The sequence below is a fragment of the Mesocricetus auratus genome, unplaced genomic scaffold (assembly GCF_017639785.1).
Source record: "Mesocricetus auratus isolate SY011 unplaced genomic scaffold, BCM_Maur_2.0 Super-Scaffold_100008, whole genome shotgun sequence".
Lineage (NCBI taxonomy): Eukaryota > Metazoa > Chordata > Mammalia > Rodentia > Cricetidae > Mesocricetus > Mesocricetus auratus.
Genome location: NW_024429192.1, coordinates 30,962,182 through 30,981,909, shown reverse-complemented (window position 1 = coordinate 30,981,909; position 19,728 = coordinate 30,962,182). Strand labels below are relative to the sequence as shown.

Here is a 19,728-nt window from a genome sequence, read left to right as displayed (position 1 = left end):
CAAATCTGTATAGCCACAATGAAAACCAATAAAAAACCCTAAAAATCAAAATAGTCATGTTATCTGGTTATACCACTTCTGGGTGTACACCTATGGAAAATGAAGCAAACAAAAATATACACTTGCAAACCCAAATTCACTGCAATGCTGTTCATATTCATCAAGTGCAGAATCAGCCTAGAGCTCATCACCACATAAATGGAATATATAGAAAATAAATGGATTCTATACATATAGTACATGGACACAATAATGTATTATTGTATAGAATAGAGGTTTTGCCTATACAAACAACGATCTGAAAGTCAAAGAGTGGTTACTGAAGAACAGGAAAGAGATGAGCGGGGAAAGAGGTTAGTAGGAAGAATATAGTCCATTGCCCTGTCGATATGTTCCATGATGAAAAAAAAAATCTACCTTTCCATTCTGAACCTAGAAAGCCAAGATATGGAAATTTTGCTTTACCACCTCTTATGACTTTTACCTAGAATTCTGAGTCTCAGCTTCCCTGCAGATGAGATTACAACAGTCATAAGGCTACTTCAACACAAGCGAAGGCAGGTCATGCGAGAATACTCTGTAAATGAACATACATATAGGACAGCCATTGTGGTTCCCCACTCATTAGTGATGATGGAGTCAATACTGAAGTTTCCCCTCTCTAACTGCCCTGCCTAGGAGACTTAGGGAGAAGGAGGTGAATACAGGACAGACTTCCTATAACATCATCTGGAGCATCACTATGGAAGGGAAGGAACTTATCTAAGATGACTCAGAGAATATTTCTTGTATCTAACTCAATTATTATTGCTACCTGCTTCCCTCTCTTCCTTTCTCTTCCCTTGTTCGGTACAGAGAATTCAATCCAGAATCCATGCAGCTAGCTCCCATGCACTCTACCAGTGAGCCAGCTCTATCTTTACCCCAAGTTTTTATTTCTGAACTGGGGAAAAGAATTTTCCAAAAAAATGTGGCCATGTTTTATTTTTACACACACACACACACACACACACACACACACACTCATATGGTATTTTACATGATTGGCTATAACGATTCTTTATATTATGAAAAGGTATACTAGGGTTAAAAACAAAAATACCAAAGAATTCTCACATGAACCTCTTTCATCAGGAGCTGGTCATGCTGCATGTAGCAGAGAAACCCAGAGAGTCCTCCTCCCCATCTTGCATAAAGCAGGGAAACCCAGGTAGTCACCCCAGTCCTGCATGTAGCAGGGAAACCCAGGTAGTCCTCCCCCATTTGAGAAGTGGGTGAATAAGAGAAAAATAAATTGTACAAAATTCTCAAAGAACTAATTTTAAAAATGAGGAAAAAAACCACCCATTCCATGTTCTGGTATCAGAGGAGATGTAGAAAAGGGGCATGATGACATCGCCTGGAGCTTGGTGGTTGTAGAGTAATTCCACACATATTTCTTTCCTTTAAGTCCTATCTCTGAATTACATGATCAGTACCACAGGAAGGCTTCCTTCACAATATAAAAGAGGCCTCACAAAGTCCTCAGAGTAGGGGACAGCTTGGAGGATCTTAGAAAATCGTACAGAAGGCCAATGTTACTGAGGCTGCTGGAAGCAACTGCAAACCTTATAAGACTTTGCTTCGATTTTCTTTCTCATTTTCTTTCATTCCAACAAGTAACGAAAGTTACAAAGAGGAATTTAAGACTGAGTATTAAATTTAACTCTATTGAAATCTCAGCATCTTCTTATAGCATTAATTTATAAATGATTCTGAAATACTGATCATTTTTCAACTTGGTGAATTTAATTTAAATGCTTTCCTTCATACAGAATATTTAAAAATATATCTTAAAACTCAAGCTAGGGCCTGGACAGATGGCCTAGAGGATAAGAACCTGAGCACTGCCCTTCCAGAAGACACAAGTTCAGTTCTCAGCACCCAGGATGGGTGGTTTACAGCTGCCTGTAACTCCAGCTCCCGGCATCCCACACTCCTGTCCTTCCTGGGCGCCTGCACTCCTGTGCACACAGCCACACGCACACCCACACATACACACGTATACACACGTATGCACACAGTTAAATAAAATAAGTCCTTAAGCCGGGCAGTGGTGGCACATGCCTTTAATCCCAGCAGATCTCTGTGAGTTTGAGGCCAGCCTGGTCTACAAGAGCTAGTTCTAGGACAGCCTCCAAAGCCACAGAGAAACCCTGTCTCGAAAAACCAAAAAAAGAAAAGTCCTTAAAAATAACACCTCAGGACAGCAAAGCTTTATGATGAAATCACTGTTCCAGCTCAGGTTTGAGTTAATCAATCCTAACATCACAAGTCTATACTAAGGATATGTACCAGCTTCTCATTCCGTTGCATTTTGACACACTGAATCTGATGTTTCTTTGCTGAGGCTCCCTGTGTATTACAGGGAGGTTAACGCCACCCTCACCTCTACCTATGTCACCCCACCCACAGTAAATAAAAATGCCTCCAGACACTCTACCTGTTCCTAAAGGGAAATCTCCTGAGACTTTGAGAAGAAGGACTCTGAAATTACTTAGCATCAGTTAATACAAATTTAAAACTTTGGGAAGCAGTTACTACTTAAGAAGCATACTTAACTACTATTCCATCCCCAGGAAAGTTTTACAAGTTCATCACTTGGGCTGGAGATAGGGCTCCACAGTGGAGTGTTTGCCTACCATACACCAAGCCCTGGGCTGCATTCTCTAGCACAACAAAACAAAAGGACCATCTACACTTGTGTATGCAAAGATTCACAGAAATGGGAAACTTATTTAAAATCTTTCTTCATACACAAAGAGAGAAAACTGAACATACAGACTGAATTAGCAAAACTTAACAGATTAAAACTGTCTCTTTTAATCTTCAGATGAGCTGTGTGGTAAATTTAATCAACTTACCTTTCTTCTCGTAATTTTCGAACTCGCTCAGCCCTCTCTCGCTTCTCTTGTTCCTCAAGAGCTCGCTGTTCAGTTGTGTCTTTTTGGATGCGTTCGCTTAAGGCATCAAAGTCTTTTGCAATGATATGCAGTAGCCAATAAAGCCCCTTTTTAATGGACTTGTCAATTTTCTTTCCATATCCCAAGACTGCTGAACAAGGTTCCTAAAGAAAATCATTTGACCCAATGATTAAAGCTAAAAGTTCTCCACACAAATAACCATTAAGTAAATTTATCGGTAAAGTAAAATTTAATCCTTTAATAATATAACTTGCGAAACACAATTTTGTAATAACTAAATTTAGTACCATCAGAGCTTGAAAATAATTATACATGTAATCTATGTTACATCATGAAAAAGATGAGAGGACCAGATACCATTTTACATAAATTTACTGGAAGACAAACTGAAATGCCCTGGGAAAAGCACTAAGAACACCAGGAAAGACCAGGCATGGTAGTACATACCTCTCTACACAGCACTCTGGAGGCAGAAACAGGAAGACAGATTTTTGAGAATTTGAAGCCAACAAGAGTGACATAGACAGTCTCAAAACAAAACAAAAAAACAAAAAACAAAAAAAACCAGGAGGTTTGGGAAAAAATATTGGAGGTTGTAAACTCTTAGGCTGAGCTAGGTACAGTGGCTCACACCTTTAATCCCAGCACTCGGAAGGCAGAAGCAGGTGGATCTCTGTGAGTTAAAGGCCAGCCTGGTGTACAAATCACACTCCAGGACAGCTAGGGCTACTACACTGAAAAACCCTGTGTGGAAAACAAAACAAAACAAAAAATCCAAAAACAAACAAACAAACAACAAAAACCAAGCAAGCAGAAAAAGAACAAAGAACAAAGGAAAACAATCATCTGCCTGTGAAAATACAGCAACAGACACATCTATGAGACCTACAGTCTCACAGTCATTTCCCGAGAGTAAGTCCTCTGCTGTGTTCCTCAAGACTGTACGACAGCTCACAGTATGCTGTAACTTTTTAAAAATCCTATTAAATCTCTTATACTAAAAATTTTTTGTTTTCTAATTTCCAAAATTTGCAACATGAAAGGTTACTGATTCTATCAGCGATATCTACCAACAAGAACAAACATAAAAATTTAGAAAGAATGTAGGAAAGTTTCTAGAAGTTAGTGAAAAACAATAGAAGAGATATTACAGTATTAACTGAACAATGACAGAATGGTGCATGGCCTAAAGGTTATTTCACTACTATTTTATCTCCTTACGTTTATTTATTAATCTGGGGGTATGCGGCAAACAGCACAGCACATGGGGTCAGGAGACAACCTGCAGGGGTCTGTGGTCTCCTACCATACTGGGTCCCAGGGAGAGAACTCCCATGGTCAAGCCTGGGCGCTTTTCTCAGCTGAGTTACCTTACCGTACAGCTGCCCCAAAAGATTGTTTTCCAGTTGACTACCACTTCCATAGAAACTAAGTTTTCTGAACAAAATTAAAACATAATAATGATAATCATACTAATAGCATAATATACTTACTATCTGGCACAGGCACTTGTGCTCATTGACCAGCTTCTCCAGGGACAGACATTCAATCACATCGGCTTCTCCCAAAGCCCCCTCCTTGTCTTGTTTATTTGCCAATCTAGGAAGACAAATGAACTGGTTGAACAGCAAATGTATAATCACATGGCAACTGAAGTGTCCCTTCCCCGGTCTCTGTTCCCAAGATTTAAATCTGTCATTATAGAATAAGCTGGCTCAGGGAATACTGTAGCACAGATTTCATAACCTTTCATGGCGACTGCTCTAAATTCCAGTGTAGAAGAACTGGCTACTAAAACCCAAGCAAAAGCAGCCAGTGAAAAAAGACAAGCAACCACCCAACGATAATAAAAACTACCAATAGAGGAAGCAGGCTACTGTCCACAACCCGCAGACAGGAATCCATGCCTTTTCTTCTTAACAGTGCTGGTGGGAATGTGAGCTCCATCCCATTTCACACCAGAGTGACCAGATGAAGCAAGTATGGAAATTATTGTGGAGGCTTCTCCTACTCCACCCATCATTCAATACACAATCATTTTCACTATTTCTTAGTTCAACTTCACACTGTTTCTTTTTGAAAATATAAACATGGATATTTTGTTTGAAAAAAAAATATATATATATTGGGGTGGTATTTCAAAATTTGCAACTGAGTACTGTGGAGAACATGTTTCTTTTCTACCATGATATGTTTTTCAAACGCAAGATTCAATCCTGAAATTATCTTGATGCGGAATAAAGAAATCTGTACTTCACTCTAAGGTACAAAATGACATCTTGACTGAGTACTTACTGTGAAGGAGTGTTTTATTTGGTAGGGAAGGGGGAAAGAACAGATTTGAGGAAGTGGGAATTCAAAGACTCAATCTACATTTCACTTTGATTACAGCAATGTCCATCCCACATCTCCACTGGGGGTAGGAGGTAGGAACATCAAAAAAAGTAAAGGTTTAGAAATTTGATACTATGAAAGAATTTTCATTCCTACATCTCTGTTAAGTATTCCTTCCTGGTAGAAATTAATTTTGAATTTCTAGATTGACATAATAAACATACTGCATAACTGTTATTCTACTTTGAGAAATTATAGAAACTTACTCTAAAGTAAAAATAACAGTATAGAAAGAAACGTGAAGTGGAAGGTTTGAAGACAAAGGTCCTCTGAAATTCTGTGAGTTAAACCCTGTGGGATTTCCAAGGAGAAGAGAATTCAATCATAAACGGAATCTAAAACTCTGCACACTAGGCTTCCTTCCATTCCTATTCAGGCCTAACTCGTTCTGTCCTTTCAGGTTTTGAAATCTACAAAGACACCTTTGTTTAGACACACCAGCATTTTTCGGAAGTCAGGCATTCTGCAGGCAGTGTAGACTGGGTACAGTGAATGTACTCACACTCTATGTGAACAATTTAACAAGGACTTCCTGTTACCAAGGAGCTCCACTGAAAGCCATCTCCCTTTAATCTAAGAACAGGTGAGGAACAGGCAAAACCAGATTTCCCGGGTGTGAAGTAAGCAATTCACGATTCTCATTTGATAGTAACAGCAAATGTACAACTTTATCTCCAACATATTTGACTTCATTGTTTGGCTTTCAGTTAACTGTATGAGAACCATAAGGAAAGCCTGTGGCTTAGAAGTGATCTAAGCATTGGATCGAGCATTACACTCCATGGCACTCGGATTTTCTCTCAGACTAAGGACTCTAACACCACGGGTGGGAAACCAAGAACAAGACAGTAAGGTAAGTGAATTAGTGTGTGTGTGTGTGTGTGTGTGTGTGTGTGTGTGTGTGTGTGTGTATGCACATGTGCACATGCTATGTAAAGTGAAATACCCAGAAACTGCAAAGCAGGTACTCTGTGACAGCCAAGAATGGCTCAGCAGGTCCTTCAGTTATTTTACTGCTTAGATTTGCACAGAGCTGCAAGCAGCCGACCTATCCTGGCTAGGATGACCTGAAGAGGACTGAGGTGGAATTACCAACCTCAGATAAAATCATTACTTTAATTCTATAAAAACTTCTCAGTTTAGAAAAACAGATCCTGTGAAAACAAATCTGAAATTCTTTCTTTATTGATACTAAATAATGCTATGTTTATTTTAGACAGGACTTTTACACTTAGTGCTGAACAGAACTTTATGCCCAAATTTGACAGAAAAATAGTTTTGTTGGGGAAGGGCTACTATAAAATATCGAAGCACTCAAGCATAGTTTTTTTCAAGCCATTAGATCAACTTAATATTTAAATTGGCACCATTTAAATGAAATGTACTTCCTAAGTTATAATTGTTCCGATATCTGAATTTAATAAATACTCATTTCAAATCAACATAATGACTTTTGTGTTTTTAAAGGAGATATGAAGTTGGCCACATTATATATGCAAGGCAATCTCTCTTCAAGGCTATGCACTTTGAAATTTAATATGAAGACTATCTCATATCTGAATCAGATAAGCAAAAGTAAAAAAAAAACAACTAACTGTTAATAAAGTTATGATCTTACTAGTTAGTTCAAAAAGAAAATAACACTTGGACCTCAAATCCAAAGAAAGGATACTGAAAGGATACATTACTGAAAATGTCAGCCAATTCAAGCTTACAAAATATATAGAGTAAGATTCCCCTTATACATAAGAACAAAATGCATTTCTTGAAGTACCTATTAATCAACATAGTAACTACAGAAGGTTTACTTTAGAACGTCCATAAGCATATTAGACATGTTTCCCATGGTGTATATTTTAAATGTTATTATTTTTTAATTTATTGATTTATTTTGGTTTTCAAGACAGGGTTTCATTGTGTAGCCCTAGCTGTCCTGGAACCCACTCTGTAGACTGGGCTGGCCTCGAACTCACAGAGATCCTCCTGCTTCTGCCCTCCCCCCCAGTGCTAGGATTAAGGGTGTTCCCCACCGCTGCCCCATGGTATATTTCTAAAGGCTGTGGGTAATACATATTCATGTTTGTCTCTAGGAATCTGCATTCTCTGTAACAGGGTGGACAAGTTCCCTTTGCGTTATTCCTACTTACTTTTTCTCTTTTCCACAGGAAACTACTATAAGTTTTTACCACATGTATCAGCTACTATCATATTTTATTCTTTTCTCAAATACCACACTTACACTCACAGACATAGTCAACATTATGGGTGAAACTCAAACCACACAGCAAATTCAAAAATTTACAGTAGCAAATTAAATGTACTGATGATCCTATCATCTATAGACAGAATACTACCACTCTAAGAGAACTGCATAAAAAAATGATCTCATGAATTTCATCTAGCCTAACCAATTAAATGATTTCTTATGAGTTTCATATTTATGTTTACATGAACTGTATCCAAAATTTAAATTCTAATATGATTAATTCTAATCTATGGACATAAAATTAAACTGGCAAAAGCTGTACATAAATAGTAATGAACACCAACTGCTAAAAAATGCATACACACAGCATATAAGTGCACCTGAGTTTCTAAATGGACAAACAAGAATTGAAGAAAACGTGTAAATACGGTAACACTGCAAAGGTCATCACCTATGTCTTCATCACAGTAGACAGCTATTTTCTAAATGGTTCCCTTCTGTCTGGAATATGGAGGAATGTCTGATATAAACTTAACTTTAAAGGTATCAATTAAAACCATACCAAAAGCTTTTAAAATAGCAAAATTTGGCAGGTTCTAGAAATGAAGAGGGAACATAAGCACAGTTATGAACAGAAATTAAACACAACCACCTTGGACTACTACAAGAAAAGAGTCTATCTTAGAGGCTGGGACTTGGGCTTTAGATACTATAGCAAATAAACCTGAATTTCCTAGATGAACTAGGGAAAAGAGAACAGTCTGTACAGACACAGAAATACCTATTTTAACTAGTCCAGGATTAGAGCAGGATTTAACAAAATCACAGAAAGCTGAGCTGTCTGTCTGTATGTCTGTCTGCCTACCTATTTATACACACATACAAACACATATGTTTATGTGTCTTTTCTGTGATTCTGTAAGTACAACCCAGGGTACCATGAATTACTGGGCAAGCTTTCTAGCACTGGCAGATGTTTTCAACCTCCAGGTCTGTACTCCCATTGCCTGGACAACAGTGGACAAATTCCATGGCTTTAGTAGGAACAATCAAACAACCTTAGATTGAATCCATAGAAAGGCATCGAGGACATTCCCACATAATGTATCTCAATGGACACAATAATACATTTGTCTACCTTCAAGAGAGTAGCCAGTAGTGGTCACCTGAAAGGAAAGAATTTATTACCAAGAAAGATAACCTGATAATACAAAGAAACTTTAACAGAAATATGTTAGCTATTCCAAAGAAATGATACACAACCAAAAATTGATGCACAACATATATATTTATATGATATCTAATGATACTAACCATATAAGCATCATGTTCACATCACTAACAGTGATCTAAAGAAAGAAATGTTCTAATATTTACTTGGGTTTTATGTGTATACATGACATATGCAGGAATGTACATATGAATACATTTGCACACCCCTCTGCACTTACTAAAACAACTAACACATCAGGAAAAAGCTTGTCTATGGCACCAATAATTTGCTGCTTTTTTTTTTTTTAAGACAAAAGGATCATCCCATCCTAAACATGTTAGAGAAGGTGTTGTAATGCCTGTGAAAGGCTCAGGGCTGGACTAGATATGGAAATGGCCATGCCAGAAAGGTGGAACTGGGGTCTCCAAAAAACCAAGATGGAGACTAGAACTCTTGTGAACATATATAGACAAAAATAACCATTCCGAACATTAACTCAAGGCTTGAGAATTACACTGCCATATAATAGAATTAGGTAGGATTTAACTTTTACAAGGAATTACTGTAATTCTTAAAATTTAGAATTAAGGATTTAGACTCTTAAAATTTGAATTAAGGATTGAATTAATTAATTTGAATTAATTGATTATAATTAACTATAGTTAATTACATGCTACAATTACAAGTAATATATGACATAACTTGTTTAGTATAATTAAAACAGGGGAAATTGCTAGGTGAGTGATGTATATCTGTAACCTCAGCACTTAGAAGGAAGAAACAAAAGGATTTTGAGTTCAAGTCTAGCCTAACCTGTCTCAAAAATCCAATGACTAGTGATGGTAAGATAGCTCCACAAGTTAAAGTTCTTGCTGCCAAACCTGATGACCTGAGTTCAGTTCCTTGTAATCCACATGGTGGAAGGAGGGAATTAACTCCCGGCTCCAGAAGTTGTCTTCTGACCTCCATACATTGGCAATGCCACACACACACACACACACACACACACACACACACACACACACACACACACGCACGCACGCACGCACGCACGCACGCACGCACGCACGCACACACATATATACAACACTACACCACTAATTATATAACAAAATGAGGAAAAACTATAAAAATGAGCTATAAAATCTTTTACATATAATTGTTTGCTTTAGTATTGAAATCTTTCCTGATCAAAATTACTGTTTACATTTTAATAGGGGACATAAATAATAATAGTAGATATTACTCAGTACATTCATTCTGTTTTACATCCTAGACCTATGGAAAAGAGGCAAAATATTTCAAGAAGATATACAGAATATACAGATCCATAATTACATTCCTAGTATAATATCTAGTCTTATATTCCTCTGTGACTAATTTTCATTTTGCAAGTTTTCTATATTTAATGTCAGTGTTTAATATTGTTATTCACTCTGAGTTGTGAAACTCACTACTGTGGTAGTTTCTAACCCAGTAGTCTTTATCAGAAGGTAGAGAAATTACTCCGTGCAAGGAAAGGTGAAAACAGAATGAAGATGACAGGCAAGAAGAATCCTTTTCCAGCTTAGAAATCCCTTATTTTGAATTTGGTTGTGTTTTTCTTGTTTGCTTGTTTTGTTGTTTTGTTTTGTTTTTCCAGACAGGGTTTCTGTGTAGCTGGCTGTCCTGGAACTTGCTTTGTATACCCTGCTGGCCTGCCTCTGTATCCTGAGTGCTGGGATTAAAGGTGTGGGCCACCACGGCCCAGGTTTGAATTTGGTTTTAATGTTACATTACATCTGTGTGTGTGTGTGTGTGTGTGTGTGTGTGTGTGTGTGTGTGTGTGTGTGAGTGTGTGTTTGGGGGAGAGGATCTATGAACTACTGGAGTTAAAATATTTAAAATAGGTGAAGTAAAAAGAACACTTCAAATGTCCTATAGACAGCAGAAGCTTGAAACACAAGACTTCAGTAATAGAAGTATAATGAAAGTGTGAGCAAACAGCCAACATGTAAAAACTTTTGACGTTAAAAGGCTTTACTCCTTGGGATGTGGAGTCTTTCCTATATGCCCAACCATTCCAATTACTTGTATTTAGAACTTGCTGTGTGCCTAGGTAGTCTTTCCCTTCTAGGTGCTGGCTTTTTCTCGAAGAGATACCAAAGGGGAGTTTGGGGCACAGAAGCCCATTTTAACTGAAATCTCTCATGAGAAAAGATGAGGTTGTGAAAGAGGAAGCTGGCACTCAGGAGACTATGACAGTAATCCACGTGAATAATGTCTTGGTTCAGACTGGAAGAGATGGCCAGCTTCAAATATACTAAGGAAGAAAGGCTGATGAGCTTTATTAGTTGTTTGGAAATGAACTAAGACATAAAATACTGAAAAAAATAATCAAGGATGACTGGTGCTTTTGAATTGGAGTCCTGAAAGAGCAGAGTTGAGTTGCTGTGAGTGAGCCAGAACAATCTAAGCACTGAGATATGACTGACTCACTCCAGACATACACACCTAACAAGAAGGTATTTCAAGAGCAATCTAGACTGGAGATCTAACTTGGAATCAACGTATTTAGTGTCATTACTAACAATAATGGTGGGTATCCTTCACTTTATAAGCACCTCAATATTCAGAGTTAGAGGAGATGAGAAAACAGGGCCTTGGGGAGGTTGGGAATGAAAGAACAAGGGATAAAAGGTCAAACACTTTTTTTGGACAGTGTCTCAAAAGCTAATTTTGCCAGATGTGGCTGATGGGTTAAAATTAGGTCATATTGCTTCTACTTTCAAAAACATTCCCCAATGATTTTCATGTATTCTGTTTTTATTATTCAACTCATGAGCCACTTTTGCTACACTAGGAAACAATTTTATTTAAAATAAGTTTAAAAAAAACTTTTGAAAACAAAATTCACGCCAATGCCACACGGACTCTTCTATAGTAAACTCACATTCCTTACCCTGCATACAAGTCTATAATCTGCTTCTTATCTACCTTTCTGATTTCTTTCCTCGGTTAGTTTTCCTTCTACTAATTTCTACCTACACAAGCATTCATTTTTTCTTAAATCACAACAGCGTCAGACAGCATGAGTTCCAGTTCTATAACCTATAGCAGGAGCCTCGCAGCCACTTTTAACTCCAGTTGCAGAGCATCCAACACCTGTGGTCTTGACAGATATCTACTCACATGCAAGTATCCATTCAGAAACACACAATACACATAATTAGAAATAATTTTTTAAAGTACATCAGTCTCACTCATTGCTTTGGCATTCTAGCTCCTGTATAGAGCCTACACTCTCATGTCTCTTCCCTGTCTGGCTTCTCAATATTCGGAGTCACAACACAAATATCTCCTTAAAGAGGCCTTGTGTAGCAGGCTTTCTTTTGGGCCACCGACCAGCACCCCAATCATGACATGGACTTTTTGGTTATGAATGCTTGTCTGACAAGCTCTTATAACTTAAATTAACCTGTTTCTTTTCATCTATGTTTTGCCTCGGGGCTTTTAACCTTTTTGGCTGCCTGAGCCTGTGAGTTTCCCTTTCTTCCTCTTTCTCTTTTCTCTTCTCTCTGGCCTAAATTCTTCCTCCTACTTATTCTTTCTGCCTTCTGGCCCTACCTGTCTCTCTCCTGCCAAGCTACTGGCTGTTCAGCTTTTTATTAGACCAATCAGGTACCCTAAGCAGGCAAGGTAAAACAGCAATATATCTCTGCCTAGTTAAACAAATGCAACACACCTTTACATAGTTAAAGTAATATTCCACAACAGCCTTGCCTGATTATCTGTTGAGAATATGATGACCGTATATATCTCTTCAATTCTAACTTCATAAACTAGTTCATCTCACGACAGTTCTGCATGCTTACAAAGTGATACTACATTAACACTCCTTCCATATAATTCCCACCCAATGACCTTTAGAATGATGCTATGTCTAACCATGCTGCATAGACAGATTTTCACATTTTAGAAAACAATTGTAAAAGAGATCTCTTACAACTATTTAAATTTATTTCAAAGATTCTCTACTTCAAATTCCTTTGTGGATTTCTAATTTATGAGTTTCCATCACAAAGCATCATACCTTCAAAATGCCATGAATAGCATAATTTAAGTGGCACAAGTATCTTTCTTAGCCTATTATACTGGTACTTATTATTCTGGTAGCTGAACAAAAGCATGTATTGAAGTCCAACACTTTGTCATAGATAACTGCTATGAAACAAAGTTTTCTATTTTATAGCTAAATACTTGATATTTCACATCCTTTCCCATTAAGTCTCTCTCTTTTTTTTTTTACTTTTACATTTAGGATATGATTGATGTTACTTTAATCTTTAATCTCTGAATTTCAATACAACTTCAGGACACTAAAGATAATTCCACACTATGCACCATGAATATATCTTATAACTATATGTTCAAATCATTAATTTAAAAAATCTGTATAAATATATCAAATATTGAGTCTCACATTATTACACCCTATCAGAGTTCTCTCTGTTCAATATTAAGAAAATATCTAGAGATAAATGAGCTATTTATATTCCTACTCAGTCTTTTCAAAACTATGAAGGCATTAAGTGCCTTTCTATACTCAAGGATTAAGAAAATAGTGGTTTATTAACAATAATAGCTTTTTTTTTTTTTGGTTTTTCAAGACAGTGTTTCTCTGTATTGTTTTGGAGGCTGTCCTGGAACTCGCTCTGTAGACCAGGCTAGCCTCAAACTCACAGAGATCTGCCTGCCTCTGTCTCCCGAATGCTGGGATTAAAGGTGTGTGCCACCACCACCCGGCAACAATAATAGCTTTTATTTATTTCACTGTATGTATGTATGTATGTGTGTGTGTGTCACTGCCTTATCATTATATATAATCATATTTAACTTATTTCAATTTGATTTGATGCTATGGACAATTAAGAGCACTAGTTGAAAATGTAAATATCAGCATTCTCAGGGAAGGTCATATATAAACATGTTCTCAAGTCTAAAGATTATCATATGAGTTCCTATACATTTTCCCCTAGGAGTTGAGATCCTTGGAAATAACTGACAAGAATGAGAAGTCAGCATAATCAATTGAGTAATTTTCATATATGCAATAGAGAAGAAAACAAGGCTATATAAAATATGCTAATTCAAAAAGCTCATTATATGTCACTTAAAATCCAGAGGATTTATTCTGTACATATTCAGTACAATGATTATATATGTGCATATTTTTATGCAGATGAAAGTTTGCCTGATGTATGTATGTTTATCACATACATATGTGGTCCCCACAGAAATGAGAAAAGGGCATCAGATCTCCTGAAACTGTAATTACATATGGTTGTTACACTGTCATTTTTGTGTGCTGGGAAAGGAGCCCTGAACCTTTGCAAAAATACTAGGTGTTCTCAACTCTCCAGTACCAGAAAAATGTCTATTTTAAACAGGACATAGACTAAATTCAATGGGAAAGGAATCATTTTTAGGAGGCTAAGTCCAATCCTAAAAGTTAAAGTACAGTCAAAGCAACTTTTGTAATGGAAAATTGTGTTGTGGACAGTATAATGGCATAGATGAACTTACTTGTGGGCAACTATATCCTCCCAATTGCCTTCTCAGCGACTATACTCAAATAAACGAGATGTACGGCAGGAGCAACCATCCAAAGTAATTCCTAAATTACCTTGTCTTACTTTCTCTATTTTGATCATCTCTAGGAGGAAATTAAGTTTTGATTCTCTTTTTCTTTTTTAGCTATTACTATATAATTCAGGTTGGCCTCAAATTCCATATGTAGCCTAGGATAGCCTTGAATTTGCCGTACGCTTGCCTTAGTCTCCCTACAGGGATTTCAGGCGAGAGCCATCATGCCGTGTTCATATTCCTCATTTTTTAATACTTCCTGTTAGAAAACTAGAATTTTTGCTAAGAAATACATAGATAATGGGGAAAAACAGCAACTTCTTTGTTTAACTTCATTATTTTTGTTTCTTAGGAGAGAAGGAAAGATGAAAGACCGACTTCAAGAATTAAAACAGAGAACCAAGGAAATCGAACTCTCTCTGGACAGTCAGGTGTTTGCAGAAGCAGATGACCAAGGCGTGCTTGTCCAGCAAGCTGTTATTTATGAGAGAGAGCCTGTAGCTGAGAGACATCTACATGAGATCCAAAAACTGCAGGAGACTATTAACAGCTTTGCTGATGATGTTCAAAAGTTTGGACAGCAACAGAAGAGCTTGATGGCTTCCATGAGAAGGTTTAGCCTACTTAAGCGAGACTCGACCATTGCGAAGGAGATAAAAATCCAAGCAGAACACATTAACAGAGCACTGGGTGATTTGGTCAAAGAAGTAAATAAGTCAGAGATTGACAATGGTCCGTCATCAGTGGTCACAAGGATACTGAAGTCTCAGTATGCCGCGATGTTCCGCCACTTTCAGCAAACCATGTTTCTCTACAACGACACAATAGCCTCAAAGCAAGAGAAGTGCAAGACATTTATTGTCCGCCAGCTTGAAGTGGCTGGAAAGGAAGTGTCTGAAGAGGAAGTGAATGCCATGCTTCATCATGGGAAATGGGAAGTTTTTAATGAAAGCTTACTCACCGAGACCAGCATCACTAAAGCACAGCTCTCGGAGATTGAACAGAGACACAAAGAGCTTGTGAATCTGGAGAATCAAGTGAAGGACCTGCGGGACCTCTTCATTCAGATATCTCTTCTGGTAGAGGAGCAAGGAGAAAGCCTCAACAACATTGAGGCAATGGTGACCAGCACAAAAGATTATGTCATCAATACCAAAGAGAAATTTGGACTTGCTGTAAAATACAAAAGAAGAAACCCCTGCAGCGTTCTGTGCTGTTGCTGCTGCCCATGCTGTGGTTCCAAATAAAGAAACTTCTCGGGGTTCAGGGCTAAGGTTTCCACATTTCAGAGTCTTGTTTGGGTTGTCTGCATTCCACAAGTCCAGTTACATACATTTTAACACTGCTAACTGGCCACTTTTCCCTTTAACACTTGTCCACTAAAGTTAACAGAAATGCTGAAGCCGGTGACACAAGACAGGCACTTAAATGTGCAGGTTAACTATTAAAAATGACAGTGAAAGAACTTACGTTTCTGGAAAGATATCGAGTCCTCCTGTGCATTTCTGAATTCTTATGATGAATATTCAACTAAGTGATACAGATACTTTATTATTCTGGCTTATTTGAGAATAGTTGGGTAACTGAGAGTTGTATAAAGCAAGGTCTCAAAAGATGCCACAGTGCATCAAAATGAAGCTAAAAGGCCTATTAAGTCTTTGTCCTCAGATAGGTGAGTAAACCTGGTGCTAGCTGGACTCTGGGAAAACACAATCATAAACGTGATGACAGTCAAGCATAAGACCTAAGGTGAGGTAAGTCTGTTTTTATGAACGTGGAAACGGACAAGAAACTGAATTACATACAGATCGGAGGACTTGATAAAGTCAAAAGGCAACTGTGTGTTTGAACATGTGACATTACCTTATGGTGAAGTATAAATTAATGAAGAGGCCAGAGAGGACTGTGTGATGGTCCTTCTGACAGCCTCCAGCGTGCTCGGAAGACACAGGAATGCACCACTGAGCCCATTCTGCTTTTTCTTGAAGCCCTGCCTTTCACTTCTCGGCTGTCTTTGCACTGTGCTCCGTCTGCACTGTTCTTTCTGTAATGGAGCGGGTCATTCTGGAGATTCTATTCTGGGTCATTCTGGAGATTCTATTCTCTCCATTTGTTATGCCTGAAATAAACCTGTCCTTATTATCACCAATTATAAGCTCACTTTTTCAAAAAGATTTTTTATTATGTATACATTATTCTGCCTACATGTATGCCTACAGGTCAGAAGAGGGCACCAAATCTCATTACAGATGGCTGGGAGCCACCATGTGGTTGCTGGAATTTGAACTCAGGACCTCTGGAAGAGCAGCCAGTGCTCTTAACCACTGAGCTACGTCTCCAGCCCTCTATGTTCACTTGAATGTTGCCATTGGTGGGTGGGGCATAGGCACCATAAAGATATTTAGTCTTCCTACTGGAGAATATATTTTTGTTTTCTTTTCTTTTATTTATTTATTTATTTATTTTGGTTTTTCGAGACAGGGTTTCTCTGTATTGTTTTGGAGCCTGTCCTGTAACTAGCTCTTGTAGACCAGGCTTGGTCTCGAACTCACAGGGCTACACCTGCCTCTGCATCCCGAGTGCTGGGATTAAAGGCATGCGCCACCACCGCCTGGCATATTTTTGTTTTCTTATTGGTAAAATCTTACAATTTCCTACATATGAAAGCAACATGGTTACCTTCATGATATTTCTTTTTTTGCTTCTATTGCTACTAACAGGTAATATTTCTGTCCAGGAAATATTTGCCACTATTGTTCTTCTAGAAAAAACAATTGCCTTTGAGAAAGTGCTTTCCTGAGTACTCACCCTAGCAAAGCCATCCTGATGACCTGTGGCATCTCATCATCCTTACTGTAAATATCTGCTGAAATTAACACCATCTTTTGTTTTTTTTGAGACAGGGTTGTTCTGTGTAGCTTTGTGGACCAGGGTGGACTTGAACTCACAGAGATCCGCCTGCCTCTGTCTTCCCCGTGCTGGGATTAAAGATGTGCACCACTACTGCCCAGCTAATAAACACCATCTTAGAAATCCGTTTCACTTGCTTCTGTGTTAGCATGTGAATTCACAATTGATTTCTTGTGTGAGTCCAACAATATCCACAGTCTGTTAGAGCGCTTTTTCCTACTACCAAATCCCATTTCGACTCCATGCCCTGTCGCCTCTCCTCCTTAGAGTATGGAAGGCTGCATGTCTGCTCCAACAGAGTTTTCCTCTTTTCTGCAAATCAGAAGTGAGCTCCTCCTCTAGGTCACTACCTTCGTCACTGTGTTCTGTGTTTCCTGCATTAGGTGTCCTAAGGTGCCCTGGCTTCACATCTCTTCAGGACTGACTCCTCACCAGAGGGCTCTATCTGTTTAAAGTCTTGGTCAGAGTGGTGGGAAAAGGTGAGAGAATTTAGGTGTCACAATTTCTACTTCCTCAAGGAACCCTAAGATAAAGTTATCAGTTGGGAAGAACAGAGTTAAGGGAGAAGGGGATAAAAGAAGCAATCAGGCCAGAGGGAAGGATTGAAACATCTTGAAAAATGGCAAGATGGGGCCCATCCAAAATATACTGGGATAACTTTTGGTCTCAGCCAGTACACTTGTGTCTTTAACCTAGCAATTCAGCAGCTTGGATGCTGGCAGAGTATGTGAGCATCCCTGTCTGCTGGGGGGGGGGGCTTCCCTCACTTGTGCCATGCATGAAATGTGTGTTGAGGGAGCTGGGGAACTTGAAAGGATTAAATTGTCATGTTAGATCATGCTTTAAGTACTATGAAGTAATTTTAGTTTAGAAATATACATTGAATTTTTCCACTGTGTCAGGTACCAAGCATCACTGTGGAAAAGATGTTTCATGTGTCCAGCTTAAAATTCTTCGAGGAACTCTATAGAAAGATTCCTTTAAGACTGATGATAAACTCAACAGCTGACCAGATAACTGCAGCTATTACCTCCACTGTTCCTTTTAAATTTTTATTTAGAGATTTATGGATACTTGGTTATAGCTGTTCTTAAATAATTAATCATGAAAACTAAGACTATTAAGTACTATTTAATATGCATTAGTTCAATTATGCCCAGATGGATTTGTAAAAAGTATTTTTTTAGTATTCTATCATGCTTATAGAGTAAGAATTAAGCACAGATTTATTGCAAAGCAGTAAATATTCTATTTCATTGCTACATTTTCTTTTCATCACATTAATATGAATTATACATAATGGGTTCAACAGTGCCATTTCCACGCATGCGTTATCTACCTGCTTGTGTCTCTCCTACCCTTCTCTGGTAGTTGCTTTCTATTCTCAAGTTGCCTCCCCACCAGCACCCTTAGATTCTAAATTCTACATAAAAGAGAAAAAAATGTTACATTTGCCTTTCTGTCTCGGCATAATTTCACTTAACCTAGTGACACCTACTTGTTTCAATTTTCTTACAAATTACTTGATTTTATTCTTCTATGTGACTTCTCTGTTGATTTGCACCTATGTTTATGCCATAACATGAGAAATAATATCTTATGTCTATGTCTTCAGTTGCTTAGTATTATCCTAACCTAAACAACAAATACAGCATATTTAATCAGTTGTTAAATATTCGTATATTTTATTTCCACACTTAATAAAAAGTAAAAGCAGCAATTGTTTTGCTTAATATAACTATCTAGAAGAGAAAAATAATTCTTGAAAGAGTAGATGGAACATTAGGAATCTGATGGCTCTGGAAATAGAAGGCAAAAGTTAATTAAAAATGATTAAAGACTTTTGGGTGCAGGTTAACACCACTAAATTGGATTAAATGATTTGAATTCATGTAAGACTTTGAAGCACTGTATCATCAGCAATAATATTCAAACTCATTTGCAGAACAGTAGGAACACTCTGAATGCCATACTTTCATTATCTGATTCACATGTTGGCACAGGCATCCAAATCCCCATTCACACGTAGAGCCTTGGAGGCTCAGAAGGAATCAGTAACTTTCTGGACTGTGTGGTGGTTGCATACCTGCAATCCCATTCTTGGGCTGGCAGGTTGCTGGGAGTTCCAAGTTAGCATAGGCTACAGTATGAGACCTTGTCTCAGGGAAACAAAGGAAAGAAGAGAAAAGGAAACAAAGGAAGGGAAGAGGAGCGGAGGAGAGGAAAGGGCACCTCCTGAAGCCTGACTGATTCCAAAGGTCTCATCCTCAAAATCCTAGAGGTCTGAGATGAAAATATAGAAGCAGGAGGTCCATGGCGACATGTTGATGTCAACCTAGCAACACTGTCAATCATTTGCTCTTTGTTCATTCTAAAGAGTGTGGTAGCAAACGAAGAGCGCTGCACATGGGTGGAGG

The 19,728-nt window shown here is 38.0% G+C and overlaps 2 protein-coding genes across 4 annotated transcripts in view; one reads left to right on the top strand and one right to left on the bottom strand.

The window, feature by feature from the left end:
- The window catches only part of Arl13b (ADP ribosylation factor like GTPase 13B), a 54,315-nt gene that overhangs the window by 14,876 nt on the left and 19,711 nt on the right, over positions 1-19,728 (bottom strand). For all 3 annotated transcript variants that reach the window (XM_040750608.1, XM_013118151.3, XM_005076759.4), the window contains 2 exons: positions 4,457-4,562; positions 2,904-3,106 (listed from right to left, as the gene is read on the bottom strand). In XM_040750608.1, coding sequence (XP_040606542.1) covers positions 2,904-3,106; positions 4,457-4,562 — 309 coding nt within the window. The remainder of the gene's footprint in view (positions 1-2,903; positions 3,107-4,456; positions 4,563-19,728) is intronic.
- On the top strand, positions 5,943-16,550 carry Stx19 (syntaxin 19). Its single transcript, XM_013118152.3, has 2 exons — positions 5,943-6,210; positions 14,754-16,550. Exon 2 carries the CDS (start codon positions 14,767-14,769, stop codon positions 15,646-15,648), a length of 882 nt encoding a protein of 293 aa, XP_012973606.1. The 5' UTR covers positions 5,943-6,210; positions 14,754-14,766; the 3' UTR covers positions 15,649-16,550.